This window comes from Stomoxys calcitrans, chromosome 2 (assembly GCF_963082655.1).
Source record: "Stomoxys calcitrans chromosome 2, idStoCalc2.1, whole genome shotgun sequence".
In the NCBI taxonomy this organism is placed as follows: Eukaryota; Metazoa; Arthropoda; class Insecta; order Diptera; family Muscidae; genus Stomoxys; species Stomoxys calcitrans.
In genome coordinates this window covers 193,422,583-193,443,112 of record NC_081553.1, presented here as the reverse complement: position 1 = coordinate 193,443,112, position 20,530 = coordinate 193,422,583, and the positions used below count along the sequence as shown (strand labels likewise).

Sequence of the window (20,530 nt, the reverse complement as noted above, 5' to 3'; positions counted from 1 at the left end):
CCCATATTCTCCATTAACGCAAACTGGTGCATATATTTTACGAAGAATCTTTCTCTCAAATACTTCAAGCACTGCCTCATCTGCTTTCACAAGTACCCATGCTTCAGAACCATATAACAGCACGGGTAGTATCAGTGTCTTGTATAGTGTAATCGTTATCTGTTGAGAGGTGGCCTTGTTTCTAAATTGCCTACTTAGTCCAAAGTAGCATCTGTTTACCAGTATTATTCTTCGCTTAATCTCAAAACTGGTGTCATTCGTTTCGGTTACGGCGGTACCGAGGTAGATAAAATTACTGACTGTCTCAATGTTGTGGTTCCCAACTTTCTCCATTTTTTTATCTGCTCGGCTTTTTGGGAGTTGAAACCATCCATTTCGTCTTATCTCCATTTACTGCAGGACCCATTTTCACTGACTTTCTATCGATTCTTTCAAAGGCTGCAGTTACTACTTCCGGTGACCGACCTATGATATCGATGTCGTCGACATAGGCGAGTAGCATGTGTTCTCTTGTGATTAGTGTGCCATATCTATTCACATCTGCATCTCGTATAGTCTTCTCCAGCAGGATATTAAAGAGTTCACACGATAGGCTGTCTTCTTGTCTGAAACCTCGTTTGGTATTAAATGGTTCGGAGAGATTCTTTCCTATTCTTACTGAGGAACGCGTATCTGCAAGTGTCATTCTGCAGAGTCTTATTAATTTTGCAGGGACACCAAACTCAGATATGGCTTGGAATACCTTTGAACGTAAAGGAGTATAGAATTTCCGGACTTCATTCGGACTCCTGTACATGCCAATTCGCTCACACTCACGTTTTTCCATTTGCTTTTTCTTTCTGCGGAAAGACGTTTCTCCTCTCTCCTTTTTCTCCCGATACCTCTCCTTCCTCTCACGCGTTTGTTGTCCGTTTTTACTATTCCTTTATTTTTTATAGTAGTTCTCATAGTTTTCCGGGGGCGGGTTACTGGCCCAGCGCCCCAACCGCATGGGTTTTGTGGGATTGGACATGTATCCCTCGTTGTGGCGAGCCGCTTGCTCCAAGATCCGACGCTCGCCTCCAGCTGCTCCTAACCTGGGATCAGACGCTGATGTTGGCCATTGGTTATTTGAAGAAGCCAATAACTCGCCTTGTCATCTCGAGTATCATTGGCACTCAGTATTTAATAAAGAGCCAGTGCCATCTGACTCCTCACTGAGACTCTCCTCTCGAAAATCGCTGAGTGCCCGCGGCCGCATTTGCAGCTACTCCGCATAAAAACAGAGCTTTCCACCATCCGCAACCTGTGGACGCGCCCGGTAGCTTTCAGCTAAGCTTCCCGTGATAACGATGGACACCACACAAGTCGGAGCTCAAAGTTCCAGACTGTGTGGGGCTTATAGTTATCCCGTGTCAATGATTATGTATCGCCTAGAAAACTGAATCATATTGAATTACATACGCTGCCAGATTCTTTCCACAGCAAAAGAGAGCAGCCCATCAGGCTACACAAAAGTGACTAACAGTCTGCAATACAATAATAAATGCACTGACTAATAACATTTACAGGGTTTGAATACAGACAACGTTATCGATGTTATAAATTCCCACAATCTTAAATTTCTTCCCTCCCTCCCTCTTTATTTAACCACTTATTATTTTGCTTCTGTGGTTAGCCTTAAAGAGACATTAAACCGATGAAATATATGTACGTAGGGCCCTTAGTGAAACAAGTCACTTGTTTATAATAATTTGTTCAAATTTATATATTTTTAAAGCCATCTATTACAAGGACCACTATGAGAATATTATTAAAACGAGAATGCACCCAACAATGGTGATGTATAGAGAGTGTACTTGAATGAATTGTATTTATTATTATTATTTGATTGCATTCGAATGAAAGATGAAAATGTCAACAATGTATTTGAACTTTCAAGCTGTTAACTTCCATCACAGTCATAGCCATTGCCACAATGGGCTGTCATCTTAATCTTGCCGCCTGGTCATGCCATACACGCACTGCTAGCTGTTGCAGCAGCTGCAGCAGTTTTTTTTTTCCTCTCGTTTCACTTCTTAAAGATCTTATTCTTCTTATCAATTTAGTTTTCTGGCTATAAATTATTGCTTCTGTACTTCGTTTGTCGCATATTTCATTTTCCTTTCTTTTTTCCATTCAATAACGAATAATAAAATACATAATCTACATTTGTAATGTGCATTGTGTTATTTGATTTCTTTAAACTCAGACTAAGGCTTTTGGAGTTTCATTTGTATGTGTGTGTGTGGTTTTCCTTTTGTTCGTTAATTTTACCATATTTGTTATCAGCTCAAGTGATTTTCCTTTATGAAATCATTACACTCAACATTGTTGTTACTCGTATTCTCAATTACAATGCAAAGAAAACGCCAAGAAAAAAAGTTTGAGAACAAAACAGAACAACAGCAAAGCTATAAACCTTTTAATGTTAATTTTGATCATTTGTTGTCAGATGCCATATCTGGATGAATAAGTTTGCATATTTATAGAGCATATCCACAGATTTCTGCTCCTAAGGTTCTTGCTTCTACACGAGAGAGTAAGAGCTTTTGGTCGTTCGTGAAAAGAGTAAAGGTTAGTTCTTCGTCTATCCCAACTCTTGTTAAGGATGATCAAACGTTCACTGACCCGTTTGATAAGGCTAACCTGTTGACTGTTATATTTGCAGGGAACTCGTCCCTGCCGGATAGCTATCAACCACTCCCCTCAATCGAGTCATGGCGTCATGCCTCAAATATTTTTTCGAACTCGTGGAGTTAAAAGGATTCTCGAGAATCTAGACGTAAATGGCGCGTGTCGAAATTGTTCTGTTGAGGAAATTTGTTACGTTAAATTGGCCCACTTTCATCTTCCTCTCGAACAGACAGATTTCTTCTCTGGATTTACAATGAGACCTCTGGGTCTAGACCAGTCATATGCCATCGCACAACAACTTTGCTGAGTATGGTTGAAATCAGTCCATAACCTGATATAGCTGCCATATAGACCGATCTCAGGCCTTGACTTCTTGAGTCACTAGAGGGCACAATTCTTAACTGATTTGGCTGAAATTTTGCACGAGGTATTTTATTACGATTGTTTCAAATCGGTCCATAATCTGATATAGCTGTCATTGAAACCGATCTGGAAGATGACTTTTTGACTTCTTGAACCTCCGAAGATGACTTCTTGAGCCTCCAGAGGGCGTAATTATTATCCGATTTGGCCGAAATTTAGTACAACGGCTTCTTCCATGATCTTCAACATGCGTGTCAAATATGGTTTGAATCGATCCATAGCCTGATATAGCTCCCATATCTCTCTATATGACTTCTTGAGACCCTAAAGGGCATAATTCTTACTCGCATTGGCTAAAATTTTGCACAATGACGTCTAATATGGTCTCCAACATTCAGTTCAGACCGGACCATAACTTGACATAGCTCCAATATTATAGCAATTCTTTTCTTTTATCCTTTGTTTTCTTAAAAAGAGATATCGGGAAAAGAACTCGACAAATGCGTTCTATGGTATAGGGTATATAAGATTCGGCTCGGCCGAACTTAGCACGCTTTTACTTGTTTCAGTGTAGGCATGCATCCTTCTTCCTCTCCCCTGTTAAATAACTGCAATGGTCTTTTAATTAAGCAACACACATACATATGTCCACTCTTTTATCCAATTCTGTCTCAAAGTTCCCGAGAATTTCCGTTATTTCTTTCGCCATCATTGTGCTTTATGCAATTTAATGCACTCGTTTGTACATATTTCCAAACTCTTATCGCATTTCATTCCTTGCTTGTCACACCCACAGTTTTTATGAACGTTTTGTAATTTTTTTCCATCTGTTGTTGGCTTTTTTCACTCTGCAGGAAAACCTTTCACAATCAAACCACAAGCAATTGTTGCTATTCTTGTTCTGTGACATTGTGAATGATAAAATTTTTAAAATAAAACAGTAAAAAAAAGAAAAACATTAAAATAAATTTTATTGCAGCCAGAACGTAGTGTAAGTTATTAATTACATTATGTAAAATATGAAAATATGAACGAGGCGAATTAAAAATCAAAATGTAAACTCCAAAGAATAAATAAGATAAAGTACTTCCGTTTTCTTCGTTTATGTTTGTCATAGTTGTCAACATAATTTCTTATAGTGCCAATGCAGTACTAGAGAAAGAGAGAGAGAGAGAGAGCGTAAGTGTGAAAATAAGGGAGTTTCGGTTGATTGGCTACTTTTCTTATCTTATCACTGAGTTAACAAGTAAAAACAAGTAAGAGCGTGCTAAGTTCGGCCTGGCTGAATCTTATATACCCACCACCATGGATCGCATTTGTCGAGTTCTATACGCGGTATATCTTTTTAGTCAAACAAAGAATATTGAATAAGAACTATTATGCTATTGGAGCTATATCAAGTTATAATCCTATTCGGACCATAAATGAATGCTGAACATTGTAAAGGTCATTGTGTATTATTTCAGTTCATTCGGATAAGAATTGCGCCTTGTAGGGTCTTAAGAAGCAAAAACAAGAGTTAGGTTTATATGGGAGCTGTATCAAGCTATTGATCGATTCAGACCATATTAGACACGTATGTTAAAGGCCATGGGAGAAGCAGTTGTACAAAATTTCAGCCAATTCAGATAATAATTGCGCCCTCTAGAGGCTCAAGAAGTCAAGATCAAAGATCGATTTATAAGGCAGCTATATCATGCTATGTACCGATTTGCGCCATACCTAGCACAGTTATTGGAAGTCATAACAAAGCACCTCATACAACATTTTAGCCAAATCGGATGAGAATTGCGCGCTCTATTGGCTCAAGAAGTCAAGATCAAAGATCGGTTTATATGACAGCTATACCAGATTAATCGATTTGAATCATACTTAACACAGTTTTTGGAAGTGATACCAAAAAAACTAAGTGCAAAATTTCAATTAAAACGTAAGAGAATTGTGCCCTCTAGAGGCTCCAGTCAAAACCCAAAATTAGTTTATAAGACAGCTATATCAAAATATGAACCGATTTGAAGCATACATAGCGCAGTTGTTGGAAGTGATAGCAAAACACCATGTGCAAAATTTCAGTCAAATCGGATGAGAATTGCACCCTCAGAGGCTCAAGAAGTCAAGACCCAGCTATATCAAAACATGTACCTATTTGGCCCATTTGCAGTCCCAACCGACCTAAACTAATAAAAAGTATTTGTGCAAAAATTAAAGCGGCTAGCTTTACTCATTCGAAAGTTAGCATGTTTTCGACAGACAGACGGACGGACGGGCGGACGGACCTAGCTAGATCGACTTCAAATGAGATGACGATCAAGAGTATATATACTTTATGGGATCTCAGACGCATATTTCGAGTTGTTACAAACAGAATGACGAAATTAGTATACCCCCATCCTATGGTGGAGGGTATAAAAAAACTGATGGTTACCACAATCACTAAGGGTTTATTTATAATCCTTTACTATAGCCAGATGCACACATGCATCGATTTGGGTCAAGATGGGATAATAAGTACCTCTTTTATATGAGCTAATAAACGTTATCGGGTAATCAAATTGTGAGCGGTCTATATCCAAATACTATCATTTAGTGCTTTGAAAAACTTTTCTAAAAATTTTTGTTTTTTATAACCAACTTTATTCAGCATTACCAAAACTTCAGGCAATGTCCACGCGCGTTGTTTTTTTATGCAAGTATTATCAGAAAAAAAATCACCTCCCAAAATAAGAAATGTGTAACAAACATATTTTTCCATTCTTTCATAGACCCTACTAGACCATACATACGCATCTAATCTTATCGTTGACTTGGAATTGACATAATAAGCTGATATGAGTTGTAGTTTGGCGCAAATGCTATCTAATCACAAGATGCTGGAGTGCAAACACTGACTTGCTACTATAGTAAAATATATTTTTTAGCGAAAACTCGTGAAATTAATTCGTTAATTGTACAATTGACTTACTTATTGTACTAGAAAAAATTGCCTGCGTCATAGAATAGAAGTGAAATGAATCATTGACTTTTAAGAAGATTTTTATACCCTCCACCATAGGATGGGGGTAAACTAATTTTGTCATTCTGTTTGTAACAACTCGAAATATGCGTCAAAGACCCCATAGCAAGCCACCGTAGTGCAGAGGTTAGCATGTCCGCCTATGACGCGGAACGCCTGGTTTCGAATCCTGGCGAGACCATCAGAAAAAATAATCAGCGGTGGTTTTCCCCTACCAATGCTGGCAACATTTGTGAGGTACTATGCCATGTAAAACTTCTCTCCAAAGAGGTGTCGCCCTGCGGCGCGGCGTTCGGTCTCGGCTATAAAAAGGAGGCCCCTTATCATTGAGCTTAAACGTGAATCGGACTGCACTCATTGATATGTGAGAAGTTTGCCCCTGTTCCCTAGTGGAATGTACATGGCCAAAATTTGCAATTTTACCCCATAAAGAATATATTGGGTTGCCCAAAAAGTAATTACGGATTTTTCATATAGTCGGTGTTGACAAATTTTTTCATAGCTTGCGAATCTGTAATTGCATTCTTTCTTCTGTCAGTTATCAGCTGTTACTTTTAGCTTGCTTTAGAAAAAAAAGTGTAAAAAAAGTATATTCGATTAAAGTTCATTCTAAGTTTTATTCAAAATGCATTTACTTTCTTTTAAAAAATCCGCAATTACTTTTTGGGCAACCCAATATATTCTTGATCGTCCATCCATCCGTCTGTCCGTCCGTCCGTCTGTCTGACTGACTAAAAGGAGTAAAGCTAGACGCTTGAAATTTTGCACAAATACTTTTTATTAGTATAGATCGGTTGGGATTGTAAATGGACCAAATCGGTCCATGTTTTAATATAGTTGCCATATACACCGATCTAGGGTTTTGACTTCTTTAGCTTTTAGAGAGCGTAATTCTTATCCGATTTGGATGTAATTTTGCACGTGGTGTTTTGGTATCACTTCCAACAACTGCGTTAAGTATGATTCAAATCGGTTTATAACCTGGTATAGCTGTCATATAAACCGATCTTGGATCTTGACTTCCTGAGCTGCTGGAGGGCGCAATTCTCATCCGATTTGGCTGAAATTTTGAATGAGGTGTTTTGTTATGTCTTCCAACAACTGTGCTTAGTTTGGCGCAAATCGGTAATTAATCTAATATAGTTGCCATATAAACCGATCTTGGATCTTGACTTCTTGAGCCGCTAGAGGGCGCAGTTATTATCCAATTTGGGTTAAATTTTGTACAATGGCTTCTCCCATGACCTTCAATATACATGTGAAATATGGTCTGAATCGATCTATAGCTTGATACAGCTCCCATGTAAACCGATCTTCCGATTTTGCTACTTGGGCCCCTACATGGTGCAATTCTTATCCGAATGACCTGAAATATTACACAATGACTTCCAAAATGTTTAGCATTCAATTCATTTATGATCCGAATCGGACTATAACTTAATATAGCTCCAATAGCATAACAGTTGTTATTCATTATTCTTTGTTTGTCTAAAAAGACATAACGCGCAAAGAACTCTGTAAATGTGTTCCATGGTGGAAGGTATATAAAATTCGGTCCGGCCGAACTTAGCACGCTCTTACTTGTTCAAATTATACTTTTCCTAAACAAATTTAAATAAGGATTTGGCATAATTTGCCATATAACTTTTTGTTTACCTGGTAGAAGTCATTTCGATATACATATGTGCACACTCATTTCTGTCCAGCAATGAATGCTTAAGTAAATTCACTGCACTAAAATTGAATAACTTTTCCCGAAGGCAAATGAATCACAATTCATAAAGGAGTATAGAAGACTGCTGTATAAAAAAAACACAAAAATGGATGGATGATTTTGTGTGTAAAGTTTGATTGTCAATACAAAAGAATTATTCGTCATCATAAAGGTAGGGTAATATAGAAATGGTTATGGGTAATATAGGAATATATGTAGAAATTCTTAGCAATTTTATACCATTATCAAATAATAGCCAAAACATGTCAGATAACATATAAGAGAATAAGTTACATATTTAATGAAATCGTTAAGCATGTTAGAACTGTATTGTTAGCTGTTGCTGAAAATAATCCATACCCTGCAAACATTTCTGTCCTAAATTTAAAGATTGCAAAAGGAAATTTCCCCAAGAATACCCTAAAAGTGTCACCAGTACTAGGATGGAATAACCACCGCTAAACATTTTTTTACCTACACCACCACTGTGGTTAGAGGTCACCGTAGCACAGAGGTTAATATGTCCGCATATGAGGCTGAGCGCCTGGGTTCAAATCCTGGCGAGAACATCAGAAAAACTTCGGAGGAAGTTATCCCCTCCTAATGCTGGTGACATTTGTGCTGTACTTTGCCATGTAAAAACTTCTCTCCAAAGAGGTGTCGCACTGCGGCACGCCGTTCGGACGCGGCTATAAAGTAGAGGTCCTTTATTATTGAGCTTAAACTTGAATCGGACAGCTCTCAATAATGTGTAAGAATGAATGTGCAAACTTATTGAAGTTATTGCGAAAACGTGTTTACAAAGTGAGATTTTAATACTTAGATAGGGAAGGAATATATCTTTGATCCAACAGTCTGAAAATTTAGCCTCCACGAGATAACGTTCGATAATGGGTTGAGGCTAATAGACTTCACCGCGGCAAAAACATGGTAGAAAAATCACCAAGCGACATGCTTGTTCCAAGATGTAAGAAACCAAATTGATCACGTTGTAATAGTTGGAAGGCATTCATCCAGCGTGTTAGACGTAGATTGGTCCGAGGAGCAAACGTGAATTCTGATCATTACCTTGTTGTACCAAAGGTTCGCACCCGCTTGAGCACGGCGAGAAAAGTACGATCTGACACCTCAAGCTGCAAACACAACAGATGACAACGTCATACTCCACTTGAATGACCCAGCTGTTGGATGAAAGCAGGTCCCGTTGATAAACCCATTGCCCACTCCATTGCAGTGCAATTATTACATAGGTGCCAGAAACCTGCTCCAGGAAACCCAAGAGTGTCAAATTGCTACTGGACCCAATAATGTAGCATACAGAGCAACCCTGCAATCAGTAGCAACGCGTCAGATGAAAGAGAGGTATCGGGAAAAAAGGAGAGAGGAAAAACGTCTACTTCGCAATAAGAAACAAGTAAAAGGCCTTATACCACCACCTCGGTATTTATGTAAGCCACTTTTCATCATAATCCGGTAAAAATTCAAAATTTTTGGCCCCATATTGTTCTTTTAGGTAGCTATATCTAAATATAGACCGTTCTGAACCACATACGACATGGATGTCGAAACGACTAACACAACTCACTGTCGCAAATTTCGACGAAATCGCACAATAAATGCTCCTTTTATGGGTCCAAGACCTTAAAACGAGAGATCGGTCTATATGGCAGCTATATTCAAATCTGGACCGATCTTGGCTAAAATGGAGAAAAATGTCAAGGGGCCAAACACAACTCACTGTCCCAAATTTCGGCAAAATCGTACAATAAATGCGTCTTTTGTGGGCCTTAGACCTTCAATCGAGAGATCGATCTATATGGCAGCTATATCCAAATCTGGACCGATCTGGGCCAAATTGAAGAAGATGTTGAAGGGCATAACACAACTCACTGTCCCAAATTTAAGCAAAATCGGTAAATAAATGTGGCTTTTATGGGCATAATACCTTAAATCGGCGGATCGGTCTATATGGCAGCTATATCCAAATCTGGACCGATCTAAGCCAAATTGAAGAAGGATGTTGAAGGGCCCAACACAACTCACTATCCCAAATTTCGGCGAAATCGGACAATAAATGCGCTTTTTATGGTCCCAAGACCTTAAATCGGCGGATCGGTCTATATGGGAGCTATATTAAGATATAGTCCGATATAGCCCATCTTCTATCTTAACCTGCTTATGGACAAAAAAATTATCTGTGCAAAGTTTCAGCTCAATGTCTCTATTTTCAAAGACTGTAACAGGATTTCAACAGACAGACGGTCAGATGGACGGACATGACTAGATCGTCTTAGATTTTTACGACTATCAAGAATATATATGGATGGATGGATGGACGAAAATGGATATTTCGATGTGTTACAAACGGAATGAGAAAATGAATAAACCCCCATCTTCGGTGGTGGGTATAAAAAGATATGGAAAGAAGTGAGTGTGAGCGAATTGAGATGTACAGGAGTCAGAACGAAGTCCGGATATTTTACCAAAAAATCAAACATAAAACCGATGACTTTGGTGCAGCCACATTATCCTGCAGAGACAAAGAAGGAAATCTGGTAACTGATACAGCGACGATGGAGGGAAATCCTGTACCCGCTGAACCAATCCCCGGTGATGGTTTAGATTGTTTATGTCCTAGTCAGAATGAGGTATTACTAGCAGTGTCCTGACTGAAGAACAACAAGGCAGCAGGTAACGATGGGTTGCCAGCTGAACCGGAGGCGACACACTGATAAGGCGTATGCAACAGCTCGTCTGTGCGATCAGGCTAGTAAAACGCATACCCGATGATTGGAACCTCACCATACTATGTCCTGTATGCAAGAAAAGAGGCAAGATGGAATGAGCCAACTACAGAGGAATAAGTCTTCTCCCCATTCCATACAAGATACTTCCGAGTCTACTGTTGGAAAGATTAAAATCTAAAGTCAATGATATAATTGGACCCTATTAATGGGGCTTTAAACCAGGCAAATCAACCATAGAACAGATATCCTAGAAAAGACCCGAGAAAGATAGGCGAACTCTTACCATATCTTCGTTGACACAAAGCCGCTTTCGACAGCCCTATACATTCAAAGGTATTTCAAGCCATGTCTAGGTTTCGTATCCCTGCAAAATTAAAAACACACGACACTTGCTGATACTCGTTTCATAGTAAGAACTGGAAAGAATCTCTCCGAACCATTCAATACCAAACGGGCTTTCAGACAAGGAGACAGTTTATGGTGTGATCTCTTTAATATCCTGCTGGAAAAGATTATACGAGATGCAGATGTGAATAGATATGACACACTGATCAAAACTAGTAACAAATATGACATTTCAGAACGGATAAAGATAACTCTTTGGAATTTGAAATGATGTCATCATGTGCAAAATTCCTTAAGTTGGTCAACTCGGCATTTCGAGAAATTGTTCGGGCTGGCATCAAAATAAAACGGCAGCGTTGGCTAGGTCAGATTGTTAGAATGAGTGAAGAAGCTACAGCGAAGAAGTCTTTTGAAGGCGAACACTGTGGTACACGCAAACCCGGACGACAAAAAGTCTACTAGAAAGATCATCTCGAAACTTGGTGTCGGAGATTTTAGAAGAAGCACAGAAGATCGAGGCACTGGAACGCTATTCTAAGTTCGGTTAATGGGATAAATTTTCTATAAAGTAAGATCAGTAACCTGATATAGTCCATGTAACTGGTCTGTCAGTTTTATTTCTTAAGCCTCTAAAGGTCGCAATTTTTTTCCGATTGGGCTGAAGTTTTGCACATAGTATTTTGTTATGACTTCCAATATACCCAGCAAATCTGGTCTAATTCGCTCCTAATTATCTCCTATATTTTAAAAATTTTTTCAAAGAACTTGACAATCGCGATTGTTTTGGAGGGTTATAAGATTCGGCCTGAAAACTTAATGCACTTTTATTGATTTTTAAAATGTAATGGGAAATTATTAAAAGTTTTTAGAGGAAAATTAATGACTTTCATTAGATAAAGTAAAGCCAATGCGATTAATTATTGAAAATCCAATACTGCCAACTCGCCGCCAGATTTCTTCTGCCCATAAACAATGAACCTGTTTTGTTAGGAAAAACATTAAAATCTTTTCTAATAGACAAATCATTTGATGACCGAATTCCAAAAAAAAACATCTATGAAATAAGACTTCCAATCACAAAATCCATTTAGGTCATGTCAAACACGATCTCATGCATTATTCAAACCAAAAACATAATGGCAGCCAGCCACTGCTAAAGAAACCCCACAAGGAAACCTCTTAAAATCACAACAAACCTGTTGCATTCCATAGGCATGCAAGATTTTCCAGAATTCACACTCAAACCGTTATGAACTGAACAAAAACAGACCCAGATTGATCATTCGTAGCCAACTGCACCTCACAAACACACTGCGAGAGTGAAAATTGATAACCATCAGGAAATATTGGTCACGTTGGAAAACCGGACAAAAGCCAATATGCATCTTTTGTTTTTATTGCGCATGCGCACATGCCGTGCCATCGAGTGTTGTGAGAATGTTGAATGCTTGTCAGCTGACGGCACTGGGTTAGAGATACGAGATTGAGTGTATCGTCTTTCCCACTTGTGCTTCCATAAAAACTAAGGTAAATTCCATGAAAGAAGACAATGCTGCGATGTTTCCTCATGAAGCAAGCAGCGTAAAATGACTTCCCCAAGTTTCGAAAATATGAGTCATCATTCATGAAATGAATGTCTATAGAAAACCACTATACCGCAGAAGAATTAAATTAAGTAAGTACACTCAGACAGACAGGGAGATGGACTTTGATACACTAAAGATGCTGTTGAGTTAAAATTTTGTTAAAAAAAAAACCTAAAAAGGTAATTTATTGGCAAATGTAATTCCCTTTCAAACGTTATTACTACTTGTCTTCAATACAAAAACAAATCACTCGAGTTCTACGAGGAAAAGTAAGCAACAAGAGTCATCGGCTTTCAAACTCTGATATGAATCATCAATCTTGCCTCCACAATGGTTATTGCTCATGTTCATGTTCACATACCGGTCACACTCTCAGTATCTGTGGCCAATATTTCATTGTTATTTGCTATGTATTTCATAGTCACCAAGTTAATTAATGCGTATGTATGAATTTATCTATAAAAGTAAAAAAAAAATGGTTTTAAGTTCATGTAATACTATCTTAATTTGCTTGTAGCCAATTATAAAGCATTTTCTGAAAGCACAGTGCCTGACCAACCAAATGATGACGGCAAAATGATCATCAGCTGTTTTCAAAACAAGTAAAAAGGCGTTAAGTTTGGCCGGGCCGATCTTTGGATACCCACCACTTCGGGTATATATGTAAACCACCTTTCGTCAAAATCCATCCTTCGGTGGTGGGTATAATGACTAACAAGTAGAGAAGCGAATTATTAAGACATTAATAATAGTAAGGACTGTTTAATTTTTTACTATAATGTACAAGAGTTTGAATATTGTATGGCTTATGAGTAAACTTTTCTGTATGGCAGAAGGTTAGAAGGGTTTTCATCCCGATATATGGAAACCGGGCCACTCTTCCACTCCCTGGATTTCAGGTCATGTATATTGGAAGCCTTCTCGACCTTTCACTCGCAGTTGGTTGACATTGGCCTTCATGATGTGGTTGAGTATATCAGGTGGTATTTTTGGCATACAAGACGTCACTTGGAAGGCCTTCTTGGACATAGAAGGCATAAACACTAAGATCATAGCAGATGTCTCATCCGAATCTTTGCAAAACTGCCAATTGCAACGAATAGAATTAACAAAAAATTTGAGCAACAGAATAATTGTGAATGGGCTATGGGCACATCACTTATTCTTGGGTTGAGAAAGCAAAACCTCGGACTATTTATAGGAGTCTTCACGTTAAAATGACCTCTGCCGTCGGACCATGTGAGGTCGAGAATAGTTAGGAGATGCAAAGAGTTTCCTCAAACCACGGGGAAATCTGACAGGCTCTACTGAATAGCAAGCCATCAAGGAGTGACAGAGAACGAGCCTGCCGATAAGCTGGTCAGGAATAAATGGCTGACCAGCGCTGGGGGCTGAGGAAGCAAGACCTTGGTTGTCACGCCCCAAAAGCATCGGAGGGAATGAAATGGCGAATAACGAGACTATGACTCATTGTTTATGAGGACCGAAAGTGATGGGCGAGAGATGCACGTTGAAACGAAGGCGCCCTCAGTAGGGCAGCAAAGACCATATGACCCGCGACAAGAAAAGATAAATGTTAAGGGAGAATTGGAAGGGGAATAACAATGAGGTCGGTACGACCTTCTTAGTTTACATGGGACCCATAGGATTACGGACAAACAAACTTGCTCAGAATAAGGCGGCAAGCAGCGCATGTGAAAAGTACCACTAAACTTAAGAGAACTTATGTCAATGCCTGGCTTTCGGAATGGAATGTTAATGTCGAAAATAATACCAGACTAAGACAAACATCTGGGCATAGAATTGTAGTGAATTGCTCTTATGTGGTTTTTGGGTTTCTTTAAAAAATGCGCACAACATCCGATCATTGGCTTATTTATATATGTATGCCCGCAAGGGCATGGGACATTGCGCATAGTCTCTCGGTCTCGTCGTAACGCCTAACATAAATATGGCTGTACTTTCTTTTAAGCTCTTAATTGTGAGATCAGAATCTATGGTCAGACCATGGAAAAATGTGGCCTTTTATGGAGACATTATTTGTTAGTACTTTATTAAGGTAAGAGCCCAGTTTTCAGATATTCTTCTTTATTATGCGAAGAAGAAATAGCGCGTTAATGTCCGACACTGCAATCTCGGATGCAATAACACCGATTTCTACAAATGTAGCAGAACGGTCTATTTTGGTTACCATGATGGCACTTCACAAATATTTTAATCTTGCAATTCCCTTCAGCTACATAGTATGTAATTATCAGTAATTTCCATAACTAATTTGGAAATTTCTTCGCCTCAGAGAGATGATAACCGCAAAAAAAGCTTACACGTGTCCTCTAAATATGTAGTTATCATTACAGATTAGAATTCCCCGAAGTATAATACTTGATCAATATTCTGCTGGCCTGTCTGTATTGTCATTAGTTGTTAGTTTATCAAATGTTATTGTCTCTCTCTCTTTTTTTGTTTTTGTGTATTTATAACTTGTTTATTGTCAATTAAACAAATGCGGAAACAATGTAGTAATATTCTAGATGTGCACATTCCATGCCATGGATATATTCCTTATATGTACTTTGCATAATAGTCTTCACTTGTACTAATAAGTGACGATTTTAATCAAAGCGAATAAATCATTAATTCAAACAAATATGAGCAAATATGAGCAAGATAATGCAAGAGTAGTATAGTAACAAAAACTTAACGCTCTTATCCCTGGTTTTCATTTAACATAGCTTTCATACGAAATAATTCTTCGCCACTCTTATCTTATCATATAACATTTTTTGTCTACCAACAAAAGGAGGGGGAGAGTTCAAACAGAGGTTCTATATGATTAGCAATCGTCGCAATTAAAATCGTTAAGGTCATGGGGAAAATGTTCGCTGCAAGCAGTGTATAGTGGTTTCTTCTGGATATTTATATATTTAGTATCAATTGTTTATTTGTTTAATAAATAACGATACAAATTGATTTTATATTCCATTATTGTGGGAGTAAAGGTTTGGACGAAGCAAACCATTTGTCTTAAGCTTATAATGATAGTCCAGACTACCAATCATACAAACCCATAGCAATGTTACAATAAAAATAGCATTGTATTGTAATACTTATGTATAAAGGTCCCATTATTATGCGATTCTATTGTGAATGATTATGACCATCAGCATAGGTAACGGTACAATGATTTAAACTGAACTACACAATAGTTCTGTCTATTATATGGTTCATTACCACAGTGCAATGGCTTATTTATGTTGTAATAACAAATTTTCCAGCAAAAATTTATAAAAACGCTTTAACATATATTCAATATTAAGTCTTTCCACAATGACATAGCTGTGTGAACCACGTATTTCTTTGAATGTTGTGTGTGCATATTACAGTATGACGTAAAATTACTGGTTTGACATATATATGGCGAAATATTTGAAATTCCGCAGAACTTCAGTTGGGTAAACAATTAGCAAAATGATAATAATTTCTTTCCCAACACAATTACACTTTACGTATGCCAACGATCGTATGCTCTTTGGAATATACCAATGATCGTATGATGTTGTAGTACATTTATATATTTATGCATGTGGTAATGCCACAAAACAAACTTAAGTAAAACGAAAGGTCATTACTCTCACAAGCGTTGAGAGGAAAACTTATGCGATAACTCAAATAAATTTAAGGCCTGTGTCTTTTCAGCCTTAAGGCCTGTGTCTTTTCAGCACTATATTCAGCAGAACATATTTGCACTGAACAGGTTTGAGTATGAAAACATATTTAACCAAAATAAGTGATAAAGGGAGCTTTTAAATCCAAGATTGCCGTCAACAAACATGGTTAACCCCAAGCATTTCGGTTCGACGCAGTCCGAGTTAAGAGCGTGACCTACGAACGCATATGTGACACCGTGGAACAGCAAAACGGTCGGCGTGACGATGAAAATCCTATAGGGAGATCCGGATTGTGATAAGACGAGGCTATTACTGAATGGAAGCAAGGAAGAGGTCAGAGGAATACCTTGGCTGAGATTTATTGTAGGTTAAATACCAAGTAGAAGGAAGCAATCGGTTCATCCTTAGTCTAGACGCAACTGCAACTTCTTCGATATGGTTTCGAAAATTCCGCAGCATTCACTTCTTCATGATCGGGTTCAGTATCGGGTAAAGTTGCTCTGGTCTAGTTGCTGGAAGGAACTGAACTGGGACCTTGTTAGGCGTATTCTGAGAAGTGATTGAGGTCTTAGTCACCGAAGAATTTCCTATGTCATTACCCGGCTTTCGTGACTAACAGACACCGGTGGGGTATGAAAAACGATTCGGAATTTTGTAAATAGTACGGAATTCCTGGATTAGATTTTCTAGGAAAGTTTTAGTATTTAGAGTCCACAACAACCCGATTACTGGCTTTGGTGTGTGTTCATTGTGGCATGGGGCGGATTAATATCCGCACCCTCTTTTCAAACCAACCTAGTCATCGTGCCATGTTGGTTTGATTGCTTGCGCGTCTAATGGGGCACCAGTGCGACATGGAATAGTCACAACCGTTCTGAATAGGTAAATATCCTCCCTTGTCAGAGGGCGGCTATGCTGGCATGCTTGACTGTACCTGTGGTGTAGACGATGGTGATTTATAGCTGCGCATCCTATAGCCTGGCACCTGCATTGCCCATGTTGATACCACGTTTTGCTTACTCTGTTTGATATCCTTAATGTTAATAGAGCCTCTACACATTTTGATGGCACCAAGTGACATTACCTTCTATTAGTGAGCCATGTGTTTCGTTGTGGTGGAGCTGATTTGCGTTAAGAATCGAATAAAAGCTGCGCTTCTAAGGTTTCGCTTAAAGACTTGGGATGCAAAAAGACAGCAGATAAGGTCCCAAATCCATCTTGGAAAATTGAGACTGTAGGACATAGCCCAAAGAAAATCACGGGCAACCTGTACTGAAATCGATTCACCACAAAATATTCAGGATATACAATCCCACCGTAGAGTATTTGATGAGACTGTATTTGCAGATAGCAAAAGATCAATATTCAACAGCACTTGCTATTGCCAGATAATAGGTGATGACAGATAATAGGTGATATTTTCAAAGGCTTTTTTCATTACACTCAAGAGAAGAAACTAAATTGAATTAAAACAAGACTAGTCTAAAATCCTAGAGGGCTCAATTTTCGTACGATTTGGCTGTAATTTTGCATGACGTGTTTTGGTATCACTTCTAACAACTTTGCTAAGTATGGTTCAAATCGGTAAATCGGGATCTTGACTTCTTAAGCCTCTAGAGGGCGAAATTCTAATCCGATTTGGCAGAAATTTTGTACAATGGCTTCTCCCATGTGTGTTCAATATGGTCTGAATCGATCTATAGCTCGATACAGCTCCCATATAAACCAATCTCCCGATTTTGCTTCTTGAGCTCCTACAAGGCTCATTCTTATCCGAATGCACCGAAATATTACACAATGACTTCTACAATGTTCAGCATTCAATTCATTTATAGTTCGAATCGGACTATAATTTGATATAGCACGAATAGCATAACAGTTCTTATTCATTATTCTTTGTTTGCCTAAAAAGAGATACCGCGTAAAGAACTTGACATATGTGATCCATGGTGGAGGGTATACAAGATTCGGCCCGGCCGAACTTGGCAAGCTCTTACTTGTTTACTATAGTTCTGTATAATTTTTCAGAAAAATCCAAAATTGAGTCGAGTTATTAAAGTTTTTCCTTTTTACCTCTTTTTACAGCTTACCAGCATGACGAATAGTGTGCGCCCCTTAAAAATTACCATAGTTGGAGATGGTATGGTTGGTAAGACCTGTCTACTAATCACTTATACACAGAACGAATTTCCCGAGGAGTATATACCAACAGTTTTCGATAATCATGCCTGCACAATAAAAGTCGATGACAGAGAATACAGTCTAACTTTATGGGATACTGCGGGCCAGGAGGATTATGAAAGATTGCGACCTTTAAGTTATCCAAATGTAAGTCAAGACGATGGAGTATATTGTAATCTAAGGAAGCTCATTTTTCTTCTCCTTTTTTTTATTTACAGACCAGCTGTTTTCTTTTGTGCTATTCCATAAGTAGTCGTGCGTCATTTGAAAATATCAAAAGTAAATGGTGGCCTGAGATTAGACATTTCTCCAACAACGTTCCCGTAGTCTTGGTGGGTACCAAGCTCGATTTACGTGTGGCCAATTCCGAAAAATTTGTTACCACAGCTGAGGGTCGCCGCTTAAAAAAGGAAATCCATGCTCATTCATTGGTTGAATGTTCTGCCAAAAAGAAGTTGAATTTAGAAAGTGTATTCGAAGAAGCGGTGCGCGCAGTGGAAAAGAAACCAAAAAGTAAACCGCGTAAATGTACTTTCCTGTAGTTGATGCCGCTGCCATGCTGACGGTTGGAAGTATTTATTTTGAATACTTTAGTCTATAAACAAATAATTTTATTAATTCATAATGATAATTTAATATTTGTTTTTAATGTTTTTATAACAATATTATTATATACGTATATATTTTTAAATTTGTAATGGAAACATAGTTTCCCATAGTTTGTTTTTTGTTTGCTTTTCATAAAATTTTATTTAATATTTTCTCTTTGTATATGTAGCTTGCTCCGTTTCCTTTATGGGGTGGTCCTGAAAGTTAAACATTCAAATAGTGAAATTCTCAGGCTCTATATGCCACATGTACAGAATTTCCCTTCATACGAAAAGTTTAATCTTTATGTTATGAACAATTGATACATTCATTTTCTACTATTTAAATTAGTTGATTTAATTTTTAAGTGTTATCGATCGATATGAGGTTTCCAATTGAGATTTTTTTGTATATTAATGCGATGTTGTCGAAAAGGGGCGATTGCTAGATGTATTTTTAAAACAGTACAGGATTATCAAACAATCAAAAATGTTTAAAATTACTATCGAACAAATCTTTGTATTAAAAAAAAAAAAACATTTTTATATTTGTTATAAGCATAAATGACCCTTTTGTCACATTAAATTTTTTTGTATATTCATTCTTCTTAAAAGTTGTTCATATCACGACTCCTTCCACAAATTGACCAAAGTTTTTTGTACGTCCATTTCTCTTCTTTTTTTTGTTTTAAATGTAAAAAAAAAAGTTAAACAATATCTGTAAAAAAATCAAAGAAAAACGACCATATATTAATAAGTAAAAAAATAAAATGGTAAATAAATATTTATATAAATATAGGTCACTAATTTTGTATGTATGTTATGTACTACTATATATTAGGTAAACAAATAAAACAAACAAAAAGCTTAAGAAAAACGGTCTATTATGCATGTATGTAATTATTATAATAATAAATAAACTAGTCATATATACACAATCACATTATGAAACTATTTAGCAATATTTAAAACTCCATGCTATGTAGGGCAAAGACAATTTGTTGAAAAGAATGCACCATATATAGCAATAGATCACAAAAACGTTAAGTGGAAAGGCCCCACGAGGCTTATAATTGTCAAAAAAAAAAAATGCCGATTGAAAATGTCACAGTTAATAGAAATCGCTAAAAACAATGAAAGTAAACAAAAACAAGTAAAAAGGCATTAAGTTCGGCCGGGACGAACTTTGGATACCCACCACCTCGGGTATATATGTAAACCCCCTTTCGTCACAATCTGATGAAAATTGGATAACTTATGCACCCAAATTCGGCACGGACATTGAGTGGTCTTATAAATATAAGTCACTGTTGAATTTTGCACTTCAAATTTCAACAAAATCGGGAAATAAATAAAGCTTTTATGAGCTTTAGACCCTTAACCGGCATGTCGGTCTATATGACAGCTATATCTAAATTCTTATTTTTACCATATTTGGGTCGGGTGGCGGGTGGCCTAAAACTACTCACTGTTTCAAATTTCAGCGAAATCGGATTAAAAAAACAAGTTTTATGGCCTTCAGACCCTTTATCGGGAGATCGGTCTACATGGCGGCTATATCTAAATATAGTCCGATCTGAACCATGTATGGGTTTGTAGTTGAGAGGCCTGAAACTACTCACTGTTTCAAATTTCAGCGAAATCGTTTAAAAATAAAGCTGTTATGGGCTT

General features: G+C 37.7%; 1 protein-coding gene across 2 annotated transcripts in view; it reads left to right on the top strand.

Annotated features, from left to right (window-relative positions):
- Positions 1-19,674, top strand: part of LOC106088987 (ras-like GTP-binding protein RhoL) — a 28,740-nt gene extending 9,066 nt beyond the window's left edge. Inside the window, exons 2-3 of one of the 2 annotated variants that reach the window (XM_013254715.2) lie at positions 18,177-18,419; positions 18,491-19,674. In XM_013254715.2, the coding sequence (XP_013110169.1) occupies positions 18,177-18,419; positions 18,491-18,814 (567 nt within the window). In that variant the 3' untranslated portion in view covers positions 18,815-19,674. The remainder of the gene's footprint in view (positions 1-18,176; positions 18,420-18,490) is intronic. The other variant, XM_013254717.2, reaches the window with a different exon arrangement.
- Positions 19,675-20,530: the final 856 nt, after the last annotated feature.